This window comes from Rhamphochromis sp. 'chilingali', assembly GCF_963969265.1.
Source record: "Rhamphochromis sp. 'chilingali' genome assembly, chromosome: 18".
Classification (NCBI taxonomy): Eukaryota; Metazoa; Chordata; class Actinopteri; order Cichliformes; family Cichlidae; genus Rhamphochromis; species Rhamphochromis sp. 'chilingali'.
This window is the reverse complement of record NC_137945.1, coordinates 20088674-20114779: the sequence shown is the minus strand read 5'-3', so window position 1 is coordinate 20114779 and position 26106 is coordinate 20088674. Positions and strand designations below refer to the sequence as shown.

Sequence of the window (26106 nt, the reverse complement as noted above, 5' to 3'; positions counted from 1 at the left end):
AAGACAGCACAGAGGCACTAATCATGGCAGCACAAGAACAAGCTCTGAGCACAAGATCCATAGAGGCTGGGGTCTATCACACCAGGCAAGACCCCAGGTGCAGGCTGTGTAAAGATGCCCCAGAGACAATCCAGCACATAACAGCAGGGTGCAAGATGCTAGCATGCAAGGCATACATGGAACGCCATAACCAAGTGGCCGGCATAGTGTACAGGAACATCTGTGCCGAGTATAACCTGGAAGTCCCGAGGTCAAAATGGGAGATGCCCCCAAGGGTGGTGGAGAATGACCGAGCTAAGATCCTGTGGGACTTCCAGATACAGACGGACAAAATGGTGGTGGCTAACCAACCGGACATAGTGGTGGTAGACAAACAGAAGAAGATGGCCGTAGTGATCGATGTAGCGGTTCCGAATGACAGCAATATCAGGAAGAAGGAACACGAGAAGCTGGAGAAATACCAAGGGCTCAGAGAAGAGCTCGAGAGGATGTGGAGGGTGAAGGTAACGGTGGTCCCCGTGGTAATCGGAGCACTAGGTGCGGTGACTCCCAAGCTAGGCGAGTGGCTCCAGCAGATCCCGGGAATAACATCGGAGATCTCTGTCCAGAAGAGCGCAGTCCTGGGAACAGCTAAGATACTGCGCAGGACCCTCAAGCTCCCAGGCCTCTGGTAGAGGACCCGAGCTTGAAGGATAAACCGCCCGCAGGGGCGTGCTGGGTGTTTTATATATATATATATATATATATATATATATATATATATATATATATATATATATATATATATATATATATATATATATAATCGTATCTACAGATCTACACCAAGTAGGGATTGACTTGGATGGTGCACGTCTCTGCTAATCCATTACTATTATAGAGGCTGCAAAAAACGGGGGTGGGTGAAGAAAACTGTCATGTAGGGCAGCCTCACTGAAAAAGTGTATAGTTTTCATTCAGTTATAACATTTTTGTTGCTGACAAGAAGGGTAAATCCAAATGCCAAATATAGACTAATATAGAAAGGCTCTTGCGCTATTAAAATACAACAGAAAGGTATCATGGGCCCGGTAGTGGAGGGCAGGAGTAGTAGCGAATCAGAACAGGAGACACTGCAAAGCTCAGCCCGTCACCTCCCATCCGCCGAGCTGTCAGTTGCAGCGCACATGAACATCAACGCTGCGGGAGTGGACCAAACGTTGATATTCTTGTAACGTCGAAATATTTGCTCCTCAATGTTTTCATTTAAACCGGGCAAAGACACCACAGGATACACGCCCTGTCATCTCTGTGGACTAAGTACAAACGCGTAGGAAGAGGGCTGAGCCGCTCGCTAGTCGCCGAGCAGCTGGCTAATGGCAGTAGTTAGCTTGCAGGCTCGATAGCTGGTGAACGGAGTCCGCTTCTGCTTCTTGCCGTCATTTGGTTAGAGAAGGTCGGGGAGGCTCATATTAGCTGGTAATTCTAAGCGTCTAGCTACCCTTCAGCATCTCTAATGTGCTATTTTTTTATATTTAAAAAAACAAGCGCGTGTTCTGTGGGTCATTTGCCACGGGGGCTTAACAATTGTTCATCCTCCGTACGTTTACTGTTTTTACGAAATTTAGCTTTGATGTTTGCTAGCTAACAAGCTATTCTCGGCTATGCTAACGCTACCTCGGTGAGACTTTACATCGCAGGAGGTGCAGAGAGCTCCAGTCGAGAGTTAAGGAAGGAAGAGTAGTGACTTATGATGTGGGCTGGCGGAGAAGCGTATGACGGTTAAGTGAAGAAGAGCAAGCAGTATTAGGCTAAACGCTTCGTATTTCCTCACGTTAGTTTCTTTCGAGCTAGGGCCACAGCGACAGCCGAGCTCTGTGGGACTTTAGATGAGGAAAAGAATCGGGGCACCTTGGTTTGCTGGGATGGCTAAATGAATAGTACTGACACTGCTGAACCGTGAGCTGGTGGCCGCTGTGCCAGCTTCAAGGGAAGACACGCTGTCGGGATTATCGCACAGTCTGCAATAAACCAGCCAGTTTTCTTAAAGATGGCTTCGGCGAGCAGCATTGCCGCATCCATTGCGAGCAAAACCAAGACCAAGAAAAAACACTTCGTTGCCCAAAAAGTGAAGCTCTTCCGTGCCAGCGACCCTCTGCTGAGCGTGGTTATGTGGGGAGTCAACCACTCGGTGAGTCAGACCGTCCACTGTCACTGTGATGATCTACGGTTATGTCTCCCTCGATCTTTTGATGTCCCACATTAAGGCTCACTTGCTGTCAGATATCAGCTTTTGTGTTACTGCAGCTGAATAAAAATACGAGGTGACAGCTGTCCAGCGGTTCACTGAACTGTCACCGTAAATACATGACTGGCTTCAATTAGCGCAATCCATTAGTAATGTTTGCTTTAGTGAGCTTTTTGTAGTTGCAATAGTAATGTCGTGGATCTTATTAGGCCGTGGTTTTGATGCATGCATGCGCGCGTGTGTTCGTGTGCGGTGAACTCGCTTTGGCTTCCTGTTGTGCACATGTAGGATAAGCTCCTAGGGCTCTGTGTCATGAGAGAGCAGATCTTCCCATGCAAGACAGCTTATCTCTGCTGTCTTTCTCTTCCTTTGCTGAATAATTGCTGCACTTGGCCACTTCTCAGATGTTGGAAAAAGCACACAACTTGGCAGACAGAGGACATGCAAATATTTCTGGCACCAAATCACAAGTATTATACCTGTAAGCAGTGTTTTGTAAAAAGATTTAGGCTACACATAGATGACAGCTCCTTTTTTGTTACAGTTGTAGTATATAGCTTATCCTTGATTTTTGACCAGTTTTTAAAATCGTAATTATAGCAGAGTTATAACTGTAGGGCAATCTTTTGGCACCAGACTGAATGAGGAGAACTGATTTCCAAGGTATAGCCAAATGAGCTGAGCAGCAGCATTCATATATTTATTAAGCATACACGTTTATTTTTATGTTAGTTATAGATTTTTTTTTAACAATGATGGCAGTAACCTTTATTCTTTGATTGTAACTGATGCTCTAATTTCTCACGCTTTATTTTTCTCTGCCTGTTATATATATATATATATATATATATATATATATATATATATATATATATATATATATATATATATATATATATATATATATATATATATATATATATATATATACACAAACAAACAAACAAACAAACAACAATAAGAATGTGCATGGTAGCAAATTAACTAAGAATGAATGGAGTGTCTTCTAATGACATCTCTTTTCCTTTTGACAAATGGAAAAAAAAAGTTTACCTTTTTTTAATGTAATAAATCACCTATTTGTTCTTAAATTATTTAGTTTAAAATGATGCACTTTGTTTTATTAATAGCCAGACATTTATTTTCACTAATGACTTTTTCAGCAGTGATCATAGTCTATTTTGTTTTTGTCCATATCTATATGTCAGTTTGAGGCAGGTTGAGGAGTATTTGGTGGATATTTGACATACTTGCAGCACTGTGGGCAGATTGAGGGTAAAGTCTTTATGGGAATGTGTTACATTTTTTTTTTTTTTTTTTACTCTGCAGCATTTGATTTTTTGGAGTAGGGTTCATTGTGGCAGTTTAGTGTGGATTACAGAACCTCAGAATAGTCTGACATGCATGATGCCAAGGCAGCTAAAGATCTAAAGCTTTTATTCTTTATCTAAGCTGTAGTCTGTAGATGGATCACAGTCACCTGGCTAGTGTTAAGCCTGAAGGCTCAAAGTAAGAAACACGAGAGTTTTACCTCTGTGAAGCTATGCACTACAAATTAGTCAGTCTCTTGTTCATTGAAGTGCCTACGAAAGATAAATGTATATAAATATACGCCATTTGTCCTCACTTTACTGGTTTTGCTTATCAGATGTGATGTAAGCAGTTGTATCAGCTAGATGGCCACCAAGCTCTTAAAACCCTTCAATAAAAATTTATGGTTATATCATGGATTATTAATTTTTATTTATTTATTTATTTTGTCACATCAGTAAATTTAAGAGAAAATCATTTGTTGGTTTTTGTGTTTGTCCATGCATGTCAAAGCTAGGATTATATCATAATCATTTATCGGATTCAGGTGTCTACTTTTGTGCTGTGTCAACTGTCTGCTGAAACATTATGGGTCAGTGCCTTGTAACCATAAAAACCTAGAGTTTGAAGAATCATTGAATACATGTTCAAACTGTACTCAGATTGCTCAACAGTGCACTGGAGTCGTCAGCACATTCCCTTGTTATGCCTTAGGCTACTTCTCCTGCAGTTTTTCTCAGCAGGTACTCAGCTTGTCATACTATCAGCTATGTAAAAATTACATTCCATGTCAGGTTACTAGATTGAGCCACTGAGTGTTTAGGCCATCAAGTATTGATATATGTAGGGCCACCCCTTACCAAATTTGCCTTGTTGACAAGTAGTTAGCTACTCATGCACATTTATGATAGCCATCTATCCATTCATCTAAACATCCATCCATTTTAAACTGTTTATCCATGCATCATTCATTTTTTTTATTAAATTAATTATAATTGTATGTATAGGGAGCATCTAAAACTGCTGTTAACTCTTGAATTATTTGAGATATTACATATCTTTGGTAACACTATGCATAATTACAGAGATACAGACCTCTAGTATAAGCTTTAAAAATCTAAATTTTACAACACCACACAGGAAGCCGCCAGTTAATGATACCATTAAAGCAACAGTCAGCAAGGACTCTGTTCCAATAGTAGAATGAGTGTTTAATTGGCTATTATTGGGCTTTTTGTGCATTTAACATGATAAGCCATGTTTGACGTTGATAAATGGTAGGTGAATGTTTGCCTGTGGGTTTTGCCGCTCTATTGGGGCTGTCGTTTACTCTTGAAATAAACCCACTGTTTGGATTTCCTGCCTGACGCGTATAAAATTAATAAATGGAGGAACCAGCTGTGTAAACAGTAATATCTATCTATAAGTGACTTTTGCCACTTCAGTGAGACTTTGAGTTTTGTTGTTTTGTTTTGTTTTTCCTGGCAACCAACCAGTGAACTAACACTCTTCTCATAAACTAATGTTGGGTTGGTTATTACGGGTCAGCCTGAGCTAAAGGTCACTCACTGCAGCAAGGAGATTGCAAAAGTAACATGAACTAAAAAGGGAGTGAATAAAGGGTGAGGCTTGGGAATGCCACCAGACTGCAAAGACAGTAGGACATTGAAACACATTCATTCATACACATGCTCTGCAGTTGTAACCACCCTCTTTAACCACTGTGGGTTGTCATCTGAATAATCCAAATTGTCTTGGCTTAAAAACCAGATTTATTTGAATTACTGGTCCGTTCATTTCTCCAGTGCAGATTAGATGCCAGTAGTTCCAACCTTTATATTAGTCCAGTGAAGTGAGAATGGCATGCAGAATGAGACAAATAGAGTGCCAGCAATCATAGGAATAAATGAGATGTTTAAATGATCCCGTAAACTATGTGTATGTCATCAGAATTGTTGTTGTGTAATAGCTAACCAAAGATATGTACTTTGAAGTATTTAAAAGCTTCCTTAAAATAACCTGCTTAAGCAAGTAGCCCATTTTATTTTAATCCTAGTACTTTGAAATGTTGTCAGCATATATAGGATCTGTTTTTGGCTGCACTAAGATTATAAATTGGGATTGGGGTGCCTCAAGCCATAAAAATTGCAGTGTGGATTTTCGAAAAGAGTATTATTTGGTCCTTTTTCTTGCCTTCTGCCATTGTCAGGAAGATTTTTCTCACTATAAAACTTAATAAAAGAAACTTACATGACAGCGGATTTAGACCATAGCTCTAAGTGTCTAGCTTGGGGGAATGAAACAGGGCCTGTAATGCTTGTTTCCAATTCTAATTTTTAAATCTTTTGCTCTACTAGAGTAGCTATGAGTGATTCACATTAAAAAAATAAAATAAAAAATCATTTGTTTAATCTTGTTGGTGCAGCCCATGTTCATCTACTCCCCAAGCAAGGCTCTCCCATAGAGGCCCCCATGCCTTTAAAACAGATTTATTCTGATTGGGTGCCCCTTGCACACAGCAGGTTTGCACAGCAGGTGTGTGGGACTGCTGTGCTCACAAGCAGACCTTTGTGCCTGCAAGACCATATTACACTTTATGTGACCTCAATAAAATGCAAAAAATGTTTATTTTAACCGCTGACCACATTTAAAATAAGCATCCGAAACGGTAAACTTATATATGACAAAAAATAAGGAAAAGCGTAGAATTAGTACTTGGAGCTTGCAGGATATGGCAAGTTAACTAACAGTCTGCATTCTTGCTGAAAGTAGTGGCTTTCAGAGGGAAGGAAAAGTGTGGTTCTTGGCTCTGTCTTATAGTAACGCTGTTATTATGCTTTAGCCTGAATGTAAATGAAGCTAGAATAAGACAAACTAGCAACCCATTTTAGCTTCTTAAAATTGCAACACCATAAAGCGTTTTCTCTGTATTAATGTTTTCACACTACAAAGAACACTTTACAGATTGCATCTCTAACCTGTGAATATTTACTGCTTCTTAGTAGTGTTACCATGGTGAGCCAGGGACTTCATAGAACCCAGTCTGTTGCAGAACCTGTTGGCATGAATTTAGGTCCTAACTCACCTGATGTGCCAGATGGTTTGCAACTCTGAACCATCTGGGAAATTGTCCTTGGAGTCTTTTAAAAGGGCAGGCACTAAAAAAAAAATACTTGGCTGTAGATTAGATGGCCAATCAGATCAATACACTACAATAGAGAGTGCTGAAGAGGAAAACCAAGCCTGGGGAAATTTGAAACCTTTGAAGCTAACTATTCTGTAAGGAAAATTTGTGCATAAAAGACGCTCATAGACATTCAGTTCCCCCCCCCCCCCCCCCCAAAAAAAAAAAAAAATTCTAGGCAGATGGCTGTGTGACCCATCTGTCTGTTGTCACACCTTAAACACTCCTGTAGCTGTGACCTTGATAGGCTTCCTGACGGGTCGCTGTTGCCATCGTGATCTGTAGAATCTTTCCAGCTACCCAATGGTGAAGTCAAAAATACTTGTTTCCTAGAAAGATGCATAAAAGTCCTGGCTACTGCAAGCTAATTTTAAAAATGTTTTCAGGTGCCAAACACCTTGCATCTCCAGTTTGATTCTGCAGTGAATCTGGCTCAGACTCCCCTGGGAGTCTGTAACAAGGGATAAAGTTTTGGTTTGTCTGTCAGGTCTATTTGTAAGTCCTTGTGTTGTATGAGGGCAGTGTTGGAAGAGAAGTGTGTCAGAATGTGTTCTGCTGTTGTTGTGTGAGTAGATTTGTCATTGGCTGGAATGCTGCATTGTGACTGTTTAGGCATCCTTTACATTAATGTAGCTTTGACTCCAGCATTTTCTGACATGCTGTTGCATATAATCTGCTCCAGTGCTTTTAAAACTAAAATAAATTTGATAGGTTGTGTGTTGATTTTTATTTTACCAGTCAGGCCTATGTAGCAGGATCTAAATTTATCTTTGTAGGTAATCGTTTCAAGTTTAAATTAAAATAGTTTTGTTCCTTTTTAAAAAATCTGGCTCCCCCTGATCTAAATTTTAATTCACACTAGCGCTACTATTCATTCTTTTTCTTTCTGTTTCTTCACGAAACCCCTCCCCTTCCTGCAGATTTTTAACTAGTTTTGTGAGGGTCTCTTTATTTGCCATCCTGTCTATGTGGCTCAGTTTCATGCCCTGTCCCCCTCTCTCCTGCCTCATTGTCTCTGTGTCTGACTCAGAGTAGCTGTGCCTGCTTCTGTGTATTACATAAGAGTTTGATTCTATAAATATCTGTAGGAGTGACCCACAGCTAATACGTGTGATGATTATGGAGAAAAGCTGAAACCTCACATCCTGTCACCCTGAGGCAGTGACAGACAGAAGAACTTGTTGAAGCATGTGGTTTACTTGCACTGAGCATATAAATTTTTTTTTTCCATTTCGTTATCGCATGCTTGTGTGCATGTGTGTCGCCTTCAATACTGTGTACTTGCTTGTGACCATGGTAACTGTAGAAACAAACTATAATTTAATAGGTGCATTTCCGTTTTGTATTTTGTTTTTTAAAAAGAGGTGGAGAGAGAAACACAATCTTAGCAGCCTCTTGGAGATCCTAATATTGAATAATAATGGTTTAAAACATAGGTGTCAAACTCTGGCCCGCGGGCCAAATTTGGTCCGCAGCCTAATTACATTTGGCCCGCGAAGCCATACCAAATTACTATTAGAGCTGGCCTACTGGTATTATACAGCTAATATATATATTGTTTAGTATTAAGCTTTGCTTGTTCCATATTCAGTTTTTCAGCAAAACGTGTTTGAGTCCATAAGAAAAGATTCATTCTTATATCTCGAGGAATAAATATATTTCAATAAATATTAACGTTAGCCCGCAACTTTGTTCCAGTTTTGAATTTTGGCCCACTGTGTATTTGAGTTTGACACCCCTGGTTTAAAACATACACAGGATGTGACGAAATCAATGGCAAAATTACATTACAAATTTACGTTACATCCTGCTCTTGTCTTTGTAGTAGGGGTGAAATGATTCTGCAGATCCATGGTTAGTTTGTATCTTCTTTGTTTTTATAGTTTTCATTCTTAATTATTTCCATTTTGTTTGAACCACAATAATCTATAAATATAACATCAACCACATCTCCACATAGTTCAATTGCGGTGGTGATATTGGTAGTGAATCTTCAGTGTTTTACTTTGCATTTCTAAGCATTGGCCCTTTATGGCTGATGGGGTGTTGTCATCACCCTGGCAGGCAGGCGGGTGGGTGACATGGACACCCAAGTTTGTGAATGTGATAACTTGAGAACAAAGCAACATAGGCGTTTCAAATTGATAACATACGTGTATCTACTAAAAATCTTTGACGAGTTCGTAGCTCAGTGACCTCAGCCTCAAGGTCAGGGGTCAGAGGCCAAGATTTCTTAAAATTTTGTGAATGCGATAAGTTGAGAACAAGGCAACATTGGATTTTGAAATCCATACCATAGGTGGATCTATTAGGAAGCTAAGGGGTACCCCTGGCTACTGCCAGTATTTTTTCTTTTCCCCAGTACATATTGAGTTACCTCGTAGTAAGGTGACTTTTTGTATTTCCTGTAAACCATAGAAAGAAGGCTAACCTGGATTATGATGCAGTATTATGTACTATGTCGTAGACCACCACTGCTTGGGACTATGGTGAAAGTTGGTGTACCAACAGTTGTTATTGTTCAGGCTCAGATCTTTTTCGGCATCATTGCATTTAGAAGAACATGTTATCTTACATTGGGATCATACTTACGTTGACATGTTTTCAAAACCACACCCATTGTGCAAAAATTTAAATCAACAGATAAATAACCGTGGTTCTAAAGAAGTTAAAAATGCAAGATACGGAGTAACATATTAGCTTTGTGAACACTGTAGGTAAGTCTTTATTGCAAAATACCATTTTTATGATATACAGTCATGTCAAAAAACTGTTTTCACATGACTCTGTGCAGTCCTATTAAATGCAGTACCCTCCATGATTTAATAGCTTGTAGAATCACCTTTTAGCAGCAATAACTTGAAGCAATCATTTTTTTGGTATCTTTTTTTTGTATTTTTGTAAATCAGTCTCTCACATTATTGTGGAGGAATTTTGGCTGACTCTTCATTACAATTTTGCTTCAGTTCAGTTAGGTTTGCATGCATTCATTCATGCACAGCTCTCTTTATGGACTGCTGCAGCATTGTAATTGAGTTGAGTTCTGGACTTTGGGCCTTTCCAGCACCTTGAGTGTTTTGTTTTTTTTGTGTTTTTTTTTTTTTTTTTTTTTTTTTTAGCAACTGTTGTAGATTTTCTGCTGCGGAATCACTCTCTTGTTGCATGACCCAATTTAAAGATTTAATTTACAGAGGAATTCATGGTCAAATTACCTTGCAAGGTGTCCAGGTCCTGTGGCCACACAGTGAACCCAAATCATCACCCCTTCGACCACAGTTGGTATGAGGTGTTTGTGCTGATATGGTATTTGTTTTTCACCAAAATAGCTCTATTTGCACTATATGCAGCCAGACACCTCCAATGGAGCGTCACTTGCTTGTGGAGTGTCACAAGCAAGTGTCACCAATCTCTGTAGATTTGGTGACACTTGCTTGTGATCAATCAAGTGAATTTGATAAGCTGTACCTAAAGGTGTGCATAGTTTTTCACTGGATTGCACAATGTCCTGTGGAAACTATTTTTTTCATACTGCCATAAGCTAAAGTACTCCAAATTGCCTTTGTGGCAGTTCCTGTTGCAGTGTATCGCCTGCACCACATTTTGCTGTGATAATTAACACATAGATGGGTAGACTGGTGTTGGTTTCACAAGGATAAACCAACACCAGCAAAACGTTTGCAACTGGTAAAGATAGCAAAAACAGGCTTTTAGTAATAGCTGCCAAAGTTGATTAAAACCACTTATGACTATGTCCATGGGAGGACATAGCTGTCACTGTGTTTGTCGCTGTAGGCTGTGCTTCATTTATTCTGAGTCTGGTTGTGACACATTTGTTTAATAGGTGTAAACACATGCAGCAGCGCTGGTTATGCTGTCTAAATGTTGCGCTGAAGCTGCTGTACTTCCGCACTCCTGTGATGTATTGATAGCAAATCTGTCATAGTAGTACTGCTGATTCAAATAGTTGTACAGCAGGTTATATTCATAGCACCATACATTAAACCACAGGCACAGCAAAAGGCTGAACAGTACTCGTAGCCAGCAATTTCCTGACAGTTCAAAGTGGTTTTATGTTGTTCAAAATTAAATCAGTACTAAAATCAGTACTAAGCAATAAAAATGCATCACACTATACTTGCAGTATCTACTTGCACTGATGTGTACCGTATGGTCCAAAACAAGAGGGGAATCTAATCTATAGTTAATAATATTCTCTCATTTAAAGAAAAGAGAAGACAGAAAGGTGTAAGTACAATAGAAGTTGCTTTATAAGTAGCAGTCCAGTCCATTTACAATGTTAACACAAGACTGTGAATTACTTTCATTTACTTGTCTCCTTAGAGATGTTTAAGGTTATTTTATGTGTGCCCACCAATAGCCTATTTAACAGTTACAGCTAACGTTTAAAAAAATAAAAATAAAAATCTTAAAAGACATTGACAAAAATTCCCCTGAAGCTAAGATCCTGCAGGTCGCAAGGCTAACAGTTAACTGGCAGAAACCCTAAATAACCTTTCTAGCCATCACTAGAACAATGGACAATTTTCCCCAACTACAGCGTAGTGAAACATGTTTTTCTTAAAAGCGAGACCAGACCTATTATATGCAACTATCAAATAATGGTATGTGAAAATGTTTCCTGTTTCTCTTTCTAAAAATGTTATGTTTGACCTTTACTAACAAAGGTTCAAGAGGAACACATCAGAATAATTACATTACCAAGTTAACTTTTTCCACTGATAACGCATTTTGCTTATAGTTTGCAAATCAGTAATGGTGTTATCAGAAAAGATAAGTATGATCATGATTGGTCGCATCTTTCCTGTTCATTGTCAAATATGTCCCTGAGGGCTACCCATCTTGATTGCGGGTCTGATTAGTTTTGCTTCTTTTATATAAAAGTCTTGGAGCAGTTTTCTTTTCAGCTCTGTTTCATTCACTCTTTCAACTATTAGTGAGTCATCTGTCATTGTGCAGAAAGATGAGGCTATGCCGAGCTGCTGACAAAGCATGCTATCTTCACCAACTTCCTGTCCAATGGAGCAACAGCGCACACTTACTTCACTCTGGGCCGGAAAACCAGTCTTCATCACCATGGAGACAAAAAGGAAGTGGTGGTGTGAAATTGTCTGCAAGTTTGATAGATGGAGGAAAATAAGCACATGAACTGGATGGTCATATGAGAGCCTGAAACATGAAATAGCTCTACTTAACATTATATGGTGTGGGCTAGGCGCAACTATAGTCAACTATAGTGAAGTTTATATACAACATTTCCACAAAGGCACCTGCGCAGATGTTTAGCATCAAGGTAGAAGCCTATAAAAAAAATCTTCATTTGTAAAACATAGGGCAACATTGTCATCCTGGGTAGGCACTTTCTCATGTTTCCTTTTGCTGTTTTTATGGTTGTGAAATTTAAAGGTAGCAACAAGGACATTTGCTGAAACAGTAAATCTACACAAATGGTCATATGAGGGTAGTTTGGGGAAAAATGAACCTCGAGGGACCCATCGTCTCTTTTATCTAACAGATATTTTCATCTCAATTGTCATTGCTGAACAGTAGTGTCCTCACAGACACGTGTGTGTGTGTGTGTGTGTGTGTGTGTGTGTGTCTGTGTGTGTGTGTGTGTGTGTCTGTGTGTGTGTCTGCGTGGTGTGATGAGGCATTGTCTCTGCTCTTGTGTGAAATGCAGCTTTGTTGATTAGGTGACATCTCCCTTGTGTACCCAGGATGCATCTGTTGTATTACGTCACTGTGACGATAGTGCCTGTCACAACAGGGTGCTGAACCATACTTGGATATGACATCTGTGAACTTGGGTCCAGGTTCAAGTGGCAGAACAGGCTCAGATTATATACTTGACCAAAATAAATTAATATCATGAGCCTGTGGGGAATTAGCCCTACATCTTGGCTGTGCTGGGAATTTGTTAGTCATTAGTTACAGATTTTTCTTAAATTATTAATGCTGAATGTCTACATTTTAATATAGCAGTTTCGTCATATATAATAATTTGAGAGTGGACAAGATCATAGACGTATTCTTCCACGCTCAGCCTGTTAATACATGTCTTCACCTGACTGTGACTGGTATAATGAACTTTCTGTTGCATACTGTCTCCAACATTTCTGCAACTTTACAAGGCTGCAGATGATCTGCAATGGTAAAAACATTGGATACCTCGTTTAAGTGAGATGCTGAAGTCGTGATATGACACCTCATTTTGAATCTCAGCACAATCCTAGCTGTAAGCAATGTAGAAAATTTAAATCACATTTGAGACATGGCTGCAGAGGAACATGCACATGTCTTGTTATTAATCAGTCAAAATGAAATATTTTAGGCTACTCCCTGCACCGTCATCACGAGTGTGCTTGGTGGAATGATTGGAGGGTTATTAATAGATTCAAGCAACCTGCTAGGAAGCCTGCCGGCAGCCAACAACAAATGCACAAACACACACACAAATACACACATCGTATGTGTATCAAGCTGTGCCTGATTCATAACAAATGTCAGGTCTGTGCAGTGCAGCAATGTGAAGCATGGCCAGCTCCAAGGGAAGCTCCTGCAAATGTACCATAGGTGATCACAGCTCTCCTGTTCACTGTATAAGGTTCATTGAAGCATCACTCTTGAAATTCAAGGTAAATGTCACTGGGGGTTTTGAAAGGATGAGTGCTCAATTTTTAGCTAGTAATGAGGACACCCCAGTTTCTTTTAAAATTGCATTTCAGAGACTAGAGAAATGGCATTGCACACTGAAAAGAAAATGTCATTATGCTCTGAACTGTAAACATGTTCTATCAAGAAGATTAGAAAATAGCAGGGCTTCACAGACTGCAGGATCTTGAAGAAGCATATTAAGATTAACTTTTCTGCAACACATTCTCTTACTCCTACAAATCCACATGTTATCTAGACTCTATTTATGTCTTGTATTAGACATTATATTGACATTACAGGCTGCGTGTCACTCTTTTTAAAGTCCCCATTTTGTCATTGTCTGTACATTTAAAAACAATGACAAACATTTGCATTTTCTGGAGCATTTCCTTTTGATTCTCTTCACTGCCTGTCCTTCAGATTTGTAGATGACATGATCCTAGAAATGTAATCTATTAAAATGTTTACATCTCCAGTTGTTCAGTGCTGAAGATTATCATTAATTGATGGCCCTGGACACATTGGTTAATGCTCTTTTAAATAATAAAGCACAATAACTTGTATATCTGCTTTAGTGTGGGTTACAAATTCATCCATCAATGTTTTGTTTTCAGGACCCCAAATTTCAGATATCTCAGTTATGTAGGATTGATAACTGTAATATTAGAACAGCCAAACCGAGCACAATCCATGTTCTATCTTAACTTTATTTCCACATTGTGTAGAAAGATAAAATGAAAGAATCCTTTAAGTGTTAATTTCCTCGGTCACTACATCATATTTTGTCTAGGATTTCTGGGACCTCTTATACACCACATGCTTCACAGACATGCTTTAAGCTGCTTCGTTTTCCTAGATGCATGACTGATTGACCCTGTTTTTGTGTTTTTCTTTGCACAGATAAACGAGTTAAGCCATGTCCAGATTCCCATCATGCTCATGCCAGATGACTTCAAGGCCTATTCTAAGATTAAAGTGGACAACCACCTGTTCAACAAGTAAGTTCTTTTTTTAAATTCCAAAGTAATTGTGTGTCACCAAAATAAATGTGTTTTTTAAATTAAGCATAAAGGAGTAACAAAACACACTAAATAGCATTCATGAATTCTTCGTTATGTTTTTCTGATTTTTGTGTACACACAGGGAGAACATGCCTAGCCATTTCAAGTTCAAAGAGTACTGCCCTCTGGTGTTTCGAAACCTCAGGGAGAGGTTTGGCATCGATGATCAGGACTTTTTGGTAAAAAAAGACTTCTACCATTTGTAGTATATGATTGGTTTAAATTTGAATATTGGGTTGTCACTTACTAAAGATAACCATGTTTTTTTAGTAGATGTTTCACAGTCTAATAACTTTAACAATCTAAGCACACTTAAACACGTAACTACTCCAAAACAAATGCAGTCATCTTTTCCCTCTTTTGTTTGAGCCCACTCTGTCTTCAGTTTTTGCTCTTTCCCAGTAAATCCCTGTTTCCCGGTGCAGTATGTGAGTTGGCTGTATTTGGATGTCATTGTCTCCCAGCTCAGTGCAGCTGCCCCTCTTACATGTTTTCATTAGGGCTCAGCTGGCTGCAGTAGGAGTTGAAAGTCACCAGTCCAAAATGCCACATTGTCGCTATTAAACTGGTATTAGACACTTGTTGAAGATAGAAGGTTTAAAGGTTTGTTTGTTATTTTTCATGGTGCTTAATGTCAGACGTATTAGTTTATGCTTTGGGAAGGTCATTAGAGTGCAACAGTAACCATTATGTTAAATAAATTATGAGAAAAATTGGTAACCACTGCAAAAAAATTGATAAATTTAAGCATTTCTTTAGCATGTTGAGCTTGTTACTCAAATGATTTCAATATTGCACTAAGACTTGGTCATTTCTTACTTTTCATACTTTTTAGCAGTCTCAAAAAGCAAATCTTCTGTAAGCTTCTAAACATAAGAAGAAATGATATTGTTGTTTCTGCCACATAACTCCAAAGTTTGTTGTCATTCTGCAACATAAGCAACATAAGCTAACAGTTTAAGAGAGGGGGTGAGGAATTCTTAGAGAATGAGGGATTGAGCCATAGGGTATTGGATCATCTTACTTGTGAGCTCCAAAGTCTGGGCAGCGGCTGTTTACGTCTGTGTGTAGCTTTGGCAGCGCAGCAGCCATAGGGGTCAAACCCTCATATGTTTAGACTAGAGTGTGGGAGGTGGTGAAACAATAAGAATGCAGATGTACTTGCTGTATTTCTGAGCTCCCTCACAACTGTGCACTACCTCAGAAATGTAATTTCCCTATCAGCTATTCAATAATGAGAGGTCAATATGAGTTCTGACTCTTTTTCAAAACAGGTTTTATAGGGAAGTTAGGATTGTCAAAGAGCAAAGATGACAAGCTGCTGTCATTTCATTGTGCCCATCCTTATCCTTGTTTCATCTTTGTTTGTGCTCTGTGTTTGCAGAACTCTCTGACACGCAGTGCTCCCTTAAACAGTGAGGCCCAGGGACGCAGTGGGGCCCGCTTCCATACCTCTTACGACAAACGGTACGTCATCAAGACCATCAGCAGCGAGGATGTGGCCGAGATGCACAACATTCTAAAGAAATACCATCAGGTGAAGAGGGCTTTTTTAACTATAATGTATGACTTACTGTTTATTCTTCCATAGGAAGAAATAGATTATGCTAGCCTATGGCTGATGAAAATAACATCAAAAGGAAAAGGGACAAGCTGTTGTCTTTAATAATGCAACTTCTTATTGATCTTGCAGTTTAAGTAGTGATAAAAAAAAAAAAAAACTTTATGGGTTCCATAGTCATGCCATGTCCACTGATAGCTGTTGTAATAGGAGCCCCTTACTCCCTTTAGTCTGTTTATCATCTCTCAGGAAAAAGCTAAGTTGTGCTTTGCTTTAAAAATCTCTTTCTTTATTCCATAAACTCTCCCTGTTAGTACAGGCATTAAGTATCCATTGTGACTGAAAAAAGGGTCATATATTTGTCTTCTTCACACTCTTTCTGTAGTTTATTGTTGAGTGCCATGGCAACACGCTGCTTCCTCAGTTTCTGGGGATATACCGGCTCACAGTGGATGGGGATGAGACTTACATGATTGTTACTCGCAATGTCTTCTCTCACCGCCTTTCTGTCTACAAGAAATATGATCTCAAGGTAAGAGGGAAGGAAAGAAGAACACACAAAAAAGAAATGAAATGAAGGAGGAGAGGTGATCAGATACAGCATGAATGTGAAAAGAAATTGAATCCGTGTGTCTTTGTTTTTTGTTTGTTTTTCTAAGGGGTCCACTGTGGCAAGAGAGGCGAGCGACAAGGAGAAGGTATAGTCACCTGCTGAGAGCTAAGGTCCACTGTTATACATAATCACGAATACTAAATATCTGGATAGGACTCTTAGCCATACCTGTCTGCTTTGAGCAGTAAATGATATCAATTACAATTTTAGCTAGAATTCTTAATAAAAGTAAAAGCTTTAGATATCAAAGCAAACTAAACAAGTCCACCAGACTTCCACTTAAATTTGCAAAGTGTTGCTTAATGAAGTTCTCAGAGGATTTGTGAGTTGGTGTCGTCTTAAACAGCTGTGCTGTGTACCCTGCCGATGTCTTGGTTCTGGTACTACTGAACAGTCTGGCAGTCTGAGGAATAGTTTAAATATAGTATATTAAACGTGAATATTTTGTTTAAATAACATGTCATAAGAAAGCCATGTGGACGATTAGAGAATGAGAAAGAAAACAACCTGTTTCCAGTGTTTTCAAACAGTTCCAGGCTCACTGTCATCACCCAAATGGTTTAACTAACAGGACTCTGGTGTCTGCTTTTGTTTCCCTTTGGGTGGGGATGACAGTAGCAAATATCCATCTCCTTCAGGTAGCACCTACTTTGTCACTCCATTCCCTTTCTAGCCACTGCATGATATTTTTGTTCCTTTTAATTTGCTTCATTCCCTCTAACCTGGCTTCTGCTGATCCATTAGTTCCCCTGCTTGCTGTCTGTGTGTGAAAGACTGATGGTTGTGTGCATCTGCGCGTTTGACTCTGTCTGGCTGTTTGTTGTTGTAGTGTTTTTATTTGAACAGATGTTGTCTCATGATTGAGTATGTTGTTTTTTATGTATTTGTCTGGTTGGTTGGTTGGTTGGTTGGTTGGTTGGTTGGTTGGTTGGTGTGTGTGTGTGTGTGTGTGTGTGTGTGTGTGTGTGTGTGTGTGTGTGTGTGTGTGTGTGTGTGTGTGTGTGTGTGTGTGTGTAAACGGTGTATATGAGCAGGACATTTTGTGCGATGGAAGTTTTGCTGTTTGATGTGAGAAACAGCCTATTTTTGAGCTTTTGGCTGCTTGAACAGAGTCACCTGTTGAAAATGAGTTGTCACAGAATTTGCAGAAATCTGACTGATTTTGTCTTTTGTGTTAAATGTGTATTCGCTAACAACAGTTCAAATGGTTACCTTGCCTGATAAGAAGAGTTTTATTTAGCTGTTTTTTGTTTTGTTTTTTTTCCTTAAGGTTGAAGGTTTGATCTAGAACAATGATACTTACAGACATCGTCTTTGATTACTTTGCAGTGCAGTGTATCAGCTTAGCAAGATGGAAAACTCACTGCTCTTTTCATTATCTGCATACACATTTATTTCTGCAAAGTTTAGTCTTTGCCTGTAAAAGGTATTTACATAGGCTGCCCCAGTTTTGAACCACAGCAGCTTGAAGCGAGTTATATGGGGGGGGGGGGGGGCTTAATTGTGGAACACCATGCAGTGAGACATGGAAGACTTCAGGGAATCCCTGAACTAAATATAGGCCCCTGTACATGGGGGAACAAGCAAAATATTATTATGGTTAAAACAGATGAGTGGAAAAACAAAGCAGCTGAGGATTTAACACACACGTGAGCCTACTATGTGACCTCTTTTCGTCTGCAGCGCAGCTGTGTGAAGCACCATTTGCTGTCTAGCAATAGAGATTAAGAAGCAACAGGATACATTTTGGCAAGCTCGCATGTATTAAGTCAGATGTTATATTTTCTGAGACAAACTGTCACTCTTAACTTAAACTACAACAATTTCAAAGAAGTTGGGCCACTGTTTAAAATGTAAAATAAAAATGAATGCAAATCTCATGAACTCATATTTTATTCATAATAGAACATAGAAAACATAAACGTTTAAACTGAGAAAATGTATTTGTAATTTAATGGCAGCAGCACATCTCAGAAAAGTTTGGGCAGGTTTGGACTTGGGGCAGGAATGTTGTCCCATTCTTGTCTGATATAGGATTCCAGCTGTTCAACAGTCCTGAGTCATCTTTGTCATGTTTTTTGTTTCATTGACCAGATGTCTGCATTACAGGCAGGCCAGTTCAGCACCTGCACTCTTCTATTATGAAGCCATGCCGTTGTAATAGCTGCAGTATGCGTTTTAGCATTTTCTTGCTGAAATGTACAAATATGCCCAAAAAAGATGTGAATGGAAGCACGTGCTGCTCTAAAGCCTAAGTATGCCTTTCAGCATTTATGGTGCCTTTCCAGATGTGCAAGCTGCCAATTCCACAGGCATTAATGCACCCCCATACCATCAGATGCAGGCATTTAAACGGATGCTGACAACAAGCTGGATGGTTCTTCTATTTAATCTAGAGGACGAAGCGTTTTCCAAAAGCAATTTCAAACTTTGATTTGCCTGACCACAGAACAGTCTTCTACTTTACTTCTCTGGGCACTTTGGCCCAGAGAAGACAGTAGTGCTCCTGGATCATGTTCACGTATGGCTTCTTTGCAGGGTAAAGAGCTTTAACCCGTATTTGTGGATGGGACAGCGAACTGTGTTCGCAGACTGTGATTTCTGGAAATGTTCCTGAGCCCATGCAGTGATTTCCATGACAGAATCATGGATGTTTTTAATACTGTGTCATCTGATGGCCTGAAGATAACGGGCATCCAGTATTGATCTTTGTTCCTTCCACACAGAGATTTCTCAGAATCAGTCTCTGAAACCTTTGATGGTAGTCTTTGAAATTTAAAGTTGAAGAACATTATTCTGAAATTGTTTCATACAATTTGTAGATTGAGTTTCTTGCGGATTGTGAACTTCTACCCATCTTTACTTCTGAAAAACTCTGTTGCTCTAAGATGCTCTTTTTACACCCAGTCATGTTACCGACCCAATGCCCGCTAGCCTAATTAGTAGTAAAATTTTCCTCTAGCGGTTTCTTTTTTAGTATCACTTACTTTTCCAGCCTTTCATTGTGCAGTTGCAAAGTTGAGACGTGCTGTTGTCATCAAATTTAAAATGAGCTAATGTTTTTCATGAAGTAATAAAAGTTCTCATTTTTGACAGTTTTTGATATGCTTTCCATAGTTTGTTGTCAATAACGTGGCTTCATGGGATTTGCAAATCATTGCTGCTTGTTGGTTTTCTTTGTTTTTTATTTTTTAGATTTTATTCTTTGGACTTCTTTGGAACTGGGGTAATACTACACGTTGTTGCCTGTAGGTTGTATTGATTTCTTTGCTTAGTTTAACTTTTAGCTAATAAGCAATACATAACGAAATAACAAGTAACAATACGTGAAGCTTCTTTACTCTAATACTTATCTTATAGTTAAACTGCAGAGTGCAAAATACAGCATCTGATCACACATACATTTACACCAGACTTGGAACAGATCTCACAGAGTTAACTAAGGTTCAGCCTTTAGAGATCAAGATCTGGCCACACACACACGACCCCACACACAGGAATACAGACATGCTTAAGTTACGTTTGCTCTCACACACTCAGTGGGTCAGTAAGATGTCTAAGAAGTAAAATGGTGTCAAATAAGAATAAAAAAGGGAAACAGTCCATTTTGCTCAGTCTGTATTCTTAAAAAAAAAAAAGTTTTAAAGAAACGCACACAAACAACAAGCACGGCAGAGTCCTCTCCTGACTGCATGGCCCTCTCCCTTTCATGCATGCATCTGCATGGTATATATAATGTTTTTCTGCATCCTTTACAAAGTTACATGATTTCAAACACATTCCGATGTGTATGAACACCGGTCTCATTCTTTTGCACATTGTGGGCATTTTCTGTTCTACTCATGTATGACATGTATATTTTTTTCTTTCATTTTTTTTTTTTTTTCTTTTCATGAAATAAATTCTGTGGTTCTTGTAGCTGCTGTCTCAGGGGTTTGGCTGTCAAGCAGCAGCAGCAGCTGGCTTTTCTGACACATTTTATATACAGCATTTACCAGAAAAACAGTCAGGTGGTTGACACCTTCATTTATTTTATTCTCAAACTAAGTAGAGCTCAAATGAGGTTATACTGGTCTTATATGGGCCTATTAAATCATGTTATTTATATTATTTGTGGTTAACCAGGTATTTAGGACACTAGCAGTGACAGCGTTTTATTTTATTTATTTTCTTTGGTGATCTGTGAAATTTAGAGGTTGTGTTTGTTTGTCATAAATAGTCGCTGGTCATTGGTTTGTGAAATAGAACTAATATCACCACTAGGTCTCTGTTCAATGGCTCGAAACTGCATTTATTTTCTTTTTAAATAAAAAAATAATGTCCTCTCTCTCTCCTTCACAGTAGAAACAGCTGGTATCCGGTGGGGCCACATGGCTTTCATGTGGCCATATGAATGAGTCTGAACTCCTTGATATTTTATCTTTCTTCCTTTGTCCGGTAATTTTAATCCTCTAGAAAAAGTTCCACGCCTGATAAGTTGTTTGGTAGGTTCATAGGATGCAAGTAAGTTTACAGTTGTTTCCTCGCTCTGCTAAGTCCCAGATCCTTGCTCCATAGAGTAGCTTTGCCAGGCTGCTTTCTTTCTCTATCAGGTGTTTAAGCCGGGAAATGAACAAACACTAATGTAGGCGGTGCAGAGTAATGCTTCTATGTAATATCGATCTTAAATTTTGATGTTTAAGCTTTAGAGGGAGTCTAAAAAATTTATTTTAGGTCGATGTAACCACAAAATAGTGTCATCTTTTTACATCTTCGTTGGATGACTGTGTTGGAGACTGATATGCACTTCTTGGCACGTCCATTGTAAAGACATCAGATTTACAAACGTCTAGACGGGTCATGCAGATCTTTCGCGCTGATGCCCTTTCCAACCCTCTACCAATCTGAAAACAAAACTATTGTATTCTGTTACATTTTAAACACTTTGCCTTTACTTCCAACTTCCTTCCTCCCTTCCTCTCTCCTTTCTTCTTTCCTCTCCTCCACCCCTACCGCCCCTCCCTCGCTCCCCCTTTTCTAGCAGCCACCCCCATCAGAGGATGCCCCCCCACGGCCCAAATCTGGTAATGTTCAGCAAAGGCTGCAAACACTGCGGATTGCCACGCGCTTTTACTGCGCCATGAAACACGTAAGAGATGTAAGAGAACCAGGGCTCATATACCAGGCATGATCTATTAAATCTATCTTATTTTATTTATTTATTTTTGTTCTTTTTGTATGGCCGAATATTTCCGTTTGTTCTCCAGGCTGATCCACTGTTATTTAAATGACATATTTTTGGCAAACATTTCATCCATTTACAGTCACATTTTGGTCAACTTGTCAGTAAGATTGAGTTCGCCGAGTGATTCATTGTTGTTCCCAGCATTCACTTACTGGCACCTTTATTTATTTGAAACACTGGAGAGCAAGAAGCAGTAAAGTGGGACGATTTGTTTTTATACTTCACATTTTGATCTTTCTTCTAAGCCACTAAAGTACTGAAGAAAATGAAAATGTCTGTGTGATAAGGAGAACCTTAGACCTGAAATACTGAAGCGAAACATCCTTTTCTGTGCTTGTCTAGTACATAATTTGTTTTGGGGACCATGTTCCATTGTTTTGTAGAAATACTCCAGTATATTGAAGCCCTGCTAGTTTTAGGTGTTCTGCTTTTGGCAGCAATATGGCCATTGGGTCTTTAAAAAGGGTTTTGTAGAGCAACTAGTAATCATACAATCATGGAAACCCACATAAAACCAATGAGTGTGTACATAAATGATGTACACACTCATAAAGACACGTTCTGTCCTCAAACATAACAGTGTTAAATGAAGTAAGTAGCTAATTTTGTGTTTACGTCTGAGTGGTTATAATACAGCTGCTGATTTGCTAGTAACTGATACCAAAGTGCTGGATAACAAAAGTGAAATTAGGAAGTCTTCATAGTGTGCAGATTACATGTCACTGATGTAAAAGGTGCACTGTAACTGTAACAGTGTATAAAGGTATAAAAATCAGGAGACAGCAAAACTGCAAGATCCATTTCAAGCCAGCTGACAGGAGAAAAAAGAAACAACATTCGTTTTCAAGGCAGTGGAAAAGTTCACCTGTCATGCAGTTTTGTAAGGCTCATCAACAACCTTTCCTTTTTTTTTCTCCCCTCTCTCAAATAAATCTTTCTCGCTCCCTCAGCGAAGCGCACCAGTCAAGTGTCAGACCCAAATTATTTTAGTCAGTGTAGCTGAGAAAATCAATGAGAGTGCAACTGAAAGCATTATTTTTTTTGTGACTTGGAGGAGCAAGAAGAAGGAAGGCTTGGGCATGGAAATATTACAGTTGAAATGAGCCCACAGAAAGATGGATGAATTGCCAGATTTGGGATGTCTGATCTGGTGACAGGCATCTAAAATGTTTTTGGGTTATTTTTGCTCTTTGCAGTCAGCCTCATTTATTTTTATGTCGCATCTATATTCAGTCAAGAAAGTTGTACATTTCATTTATTTATTTATTTTTCATTTGGAGGTCTATGTCTGTATATATATGTGCTCAATTGTCCAATGATGTGAGAAATATTCCTGTAAAGGCGTCTTCTGTATGTATTTGTATGTGTGTGTGTGCTGTCTGAGTTTGTTCTAGTGCCACAAGGTGTTGTGTGTTGCTGCTCCTCTCCTGCTGCCATAGAAACATTGTAGTAGCTAAACTGCTGCTGCTGCCCTCTTACCTCATTTCCTGCTCTCCTTTTCCTCAGTGACTCAGAACTAGGCCCCTCCCTACCCACGTATCACCTATTCCACCTACAGGCTGCTGGTGGTTTTGCAGCAGCATGGTTGAGGAGAAAATTGATCCCTGTAGACTGACATTTAAATAGGAAATTACTTCCTTCTGCTTCTAGGCTGAATAATAGCAATTAGTCTCAAAGATAACGTGGCTTTATAGAATTATTAAAATCAAACAAACATCTTTTTACCTGCAAACCAATATTTGGAATCTGAAAAGCATCCTAGTAGAGCAAGAGTACTTCTGCGAAACTAAGAGAGCGGATGCTTTTCGGAGTCTACTCTCGTGCCATAAAAGGACCTTTAGTGGCTTTGAGTTGGATGTTCTTTTTTTCATGACACAAAGTATACAGATCTACCAAATGCATTTAAAATGCTGTACAAATTTCTGTACAATGTGCCAAAAAAATGATGATAATACAGACAGTAAATACATTTAAGTGTAAGTGATACGGGAAGTTGTAAACTTAGAGCATCAGGTGGATCTGTACCCTGCTGTGTGCATGTTGCATGCATTGTATTAAACAGTCAAAACATTTAGCTCGAAAAGAGGAAAGCCTTGGTTTGGACAGACAGCTTGTACCCTGTAGCCAACTCGTGTTATGTTACCAGTAGTACTTGTTGTGTTTGGCTGAAGCAGACAGGCTTATCGAACAAACCACAGGCTCAGCGCCTCATATATGTGAATGGGGTATTTCAACATGCAGGATTGTTAGGCCGATGCAATTACATGCACTCTCAGTATGAGTCATTTCTAAGATTAGAGTTAATCTTTGTAATCGTGCTTTTTGAAATACCCCCTAATGCTTAAAGTTGAGCAAGACTGTGCTATCTTTAAGTCCTGTGTAATGACACATATAATGTCTTGTGAGTATTCTATGGAAAAAAAACAATGAAGAATACAGATGCTGGTGTTACAGCTTTTATTTAATATTGTATTCAGGTATGTTCAAGTATAGAATCTGTGTATGATTGGGTGGAGTGATATTTATTGACACTTCCTCATCTACACTTGATTTAAGCACTAAAATTCTGTCTGCACATTTTTGCCCAGGTCTGCTGTATACAGTACCATGCCTTTTGGGTTTGTGTTGTAGTTTTGGCTGTTTCTATCTGGTCACTAATCTCCAATACTAATGGGCAGGCTAAAGAGCTGCCCACGTACAAGGACAATGACTTCATCAACGATGGGCAGAAGATCTACATTAACGAAGAGAACAAGAAAATGTTCCTGGAGAAGCTTAGGAAAGATGTGGAGGTATGTGTTCGACATGAATTTTTTTTTTTTCCCTGTCAAATTGTGATTCGGCTTTTGCGCTGTCTGTTGGTCCCATCAGTGGCTTTCCATGCATTAAGTGCTGTATGTAGCCAGATGTGAGGTAGCAAGTCATGCTGTAAAAGATCTCACTTGATGTCACCATTCATTCATCACTAGTTCATTTTATATTTTGCTACAAAGTTTTAACTCAACCTCTATTTTTTTCCTCTCATCTATTCCTCCATCACCACACATTATTTTACCATCCTGCCTCCATGCACCGTCCTCAGTTCCTGGCCCAACTGAAGCTCATGGACTACAGTCTGCTGGTAGGGATCCACGATGTTGAGCGAGCTGAGCAAGAGGAAGTGGAAAGCGAGGAGAACGAGGCCGAGGAGGAGGGTGAGAGTGACGGAGGAGGCATTGGGACCCCCCCTGACAGTCCCAGCAACACCCTGGATAGTACCAAGCCACTATCACCTGGAGAGTTCGACCCCACCATCGACGTCTATGCCATTAAAAGCAATGAAAGTGAGTGAGAAATGCAATCCTTGCATTGTGATGGCTGTATGTAATGGGAAAAACAAAACAACAAAGAACTAAGAGCTCCCCCTACTGGTAGCTTTGGTTTTCACTGCATTTATCACATCTGGTATTCAGTCTCTCAAGAAGATTATTTGTGAGAAATTGTACATACATTAAACAGCATCTGCTTTTTCCCCTCTACAGTTGTATGGTTTCTTATTTAGGGTGCATTTGCTTTAAACTCCAGGTGCTCCCAGGAAGGAGGTTTATTTCATGGCTATCATAGACATCCTGCAGCATTATGATGCCAAGAAGAAAGCTGCGCACGCCGCCAAGACTGTCAAACACGGGGTACGTAGCTGCATAGAGACCCATTATTTCAGTGGCTCAGTTGACAAACAACAAGGTTAAACTTGCCCAGTGATGATGGATATGTGTGTGTCTCTGCAGGCCGGAGCAGAAATCTCCACGGTGAACCCAGAGCAGTACTCGAAGAGGTTTTACGATTTCATCACCACTATCCTGTCATAGCCTCCATGAGTGACAGGGGCAAAGAGGCACATGGGAAAGGGGAGGGAAAGTGGGGAGTTGGGGTGGACTAGAGAAAGTGATGTAGAGGGAAAGCATCCAGAGTAAGAATTAATAAGGTGCTGTGATGGCTTTGTGTCACTCTCCCTTATCCATTCTCCTCACCTCTGTTTGTTTCCCTCTTTCTCTGTCTCTCTTTTCTGTGGGGTGCCACCTGCTGCAGCTAAAAAGGAAAAAAACATTGTTCGTTTACATTCATCCTCTCTTCTGTTGAATTCTGTTGTTGTTACTTTGGATGATAAAGGCGTTAAAAGGAAGAGACCCAGTCATTACATTCTTTTTCTGTTTTGTTTTGTTTTTTTGTTTACGGTCGTTTATTTGGGAATATGGCTTTTTTTTTCTTTATTG

General features: G+C 39.4%; 1 protein-coding gene across 4 annotated transcripts; it reads left to right on the top strand.

The window, feature by feature from the left end:
- The first annotated feature begins 299 nt into the window (after window positions 1-299).
- On the top strand, window positions 300-26106 carry pip4k2aa (phosphatidylinositol-5-phosphate 4-kinase, type II, alpha a). Of its 4 annotated transcripts, none has more exons than XM_080864304.1 (11): window positions 300-503; window positions 14295-14392; window positions 14538-14634; window positions 15840-15992; window positions 16402-16548; window positions 16676-16714; window positions 21650-21766; window positions 24532-24645; window positions 24936-25176; window positions 25418-25521; window positions 25621-26106. In XM_080864304.1, the coding sequence occupies exons 1-11, from the start codon at window positions 333-335 to the stop codon at window positions 25699-25701; spliced, it is 1362 nt and encodes a 453-aa protein (XP_080720430.1). In that variant the 5' UTR covers window positions 300-332; the 3' UTR covers window positions 25702-26106. The 4 variants fall into 4 exon arrangements, with proteins under 4 accessions (XP_080720430.1, XP_080720431.1, XP_080720432.1 ...); XM_080864306.1 differs by lacking the exon at window positions 300-503 and adding an exon at window positions 1004-2170; XM_080864305.1 differs by lacking the exon at window positions 21650-21766 and having other exon boundaries at window positions 319-503.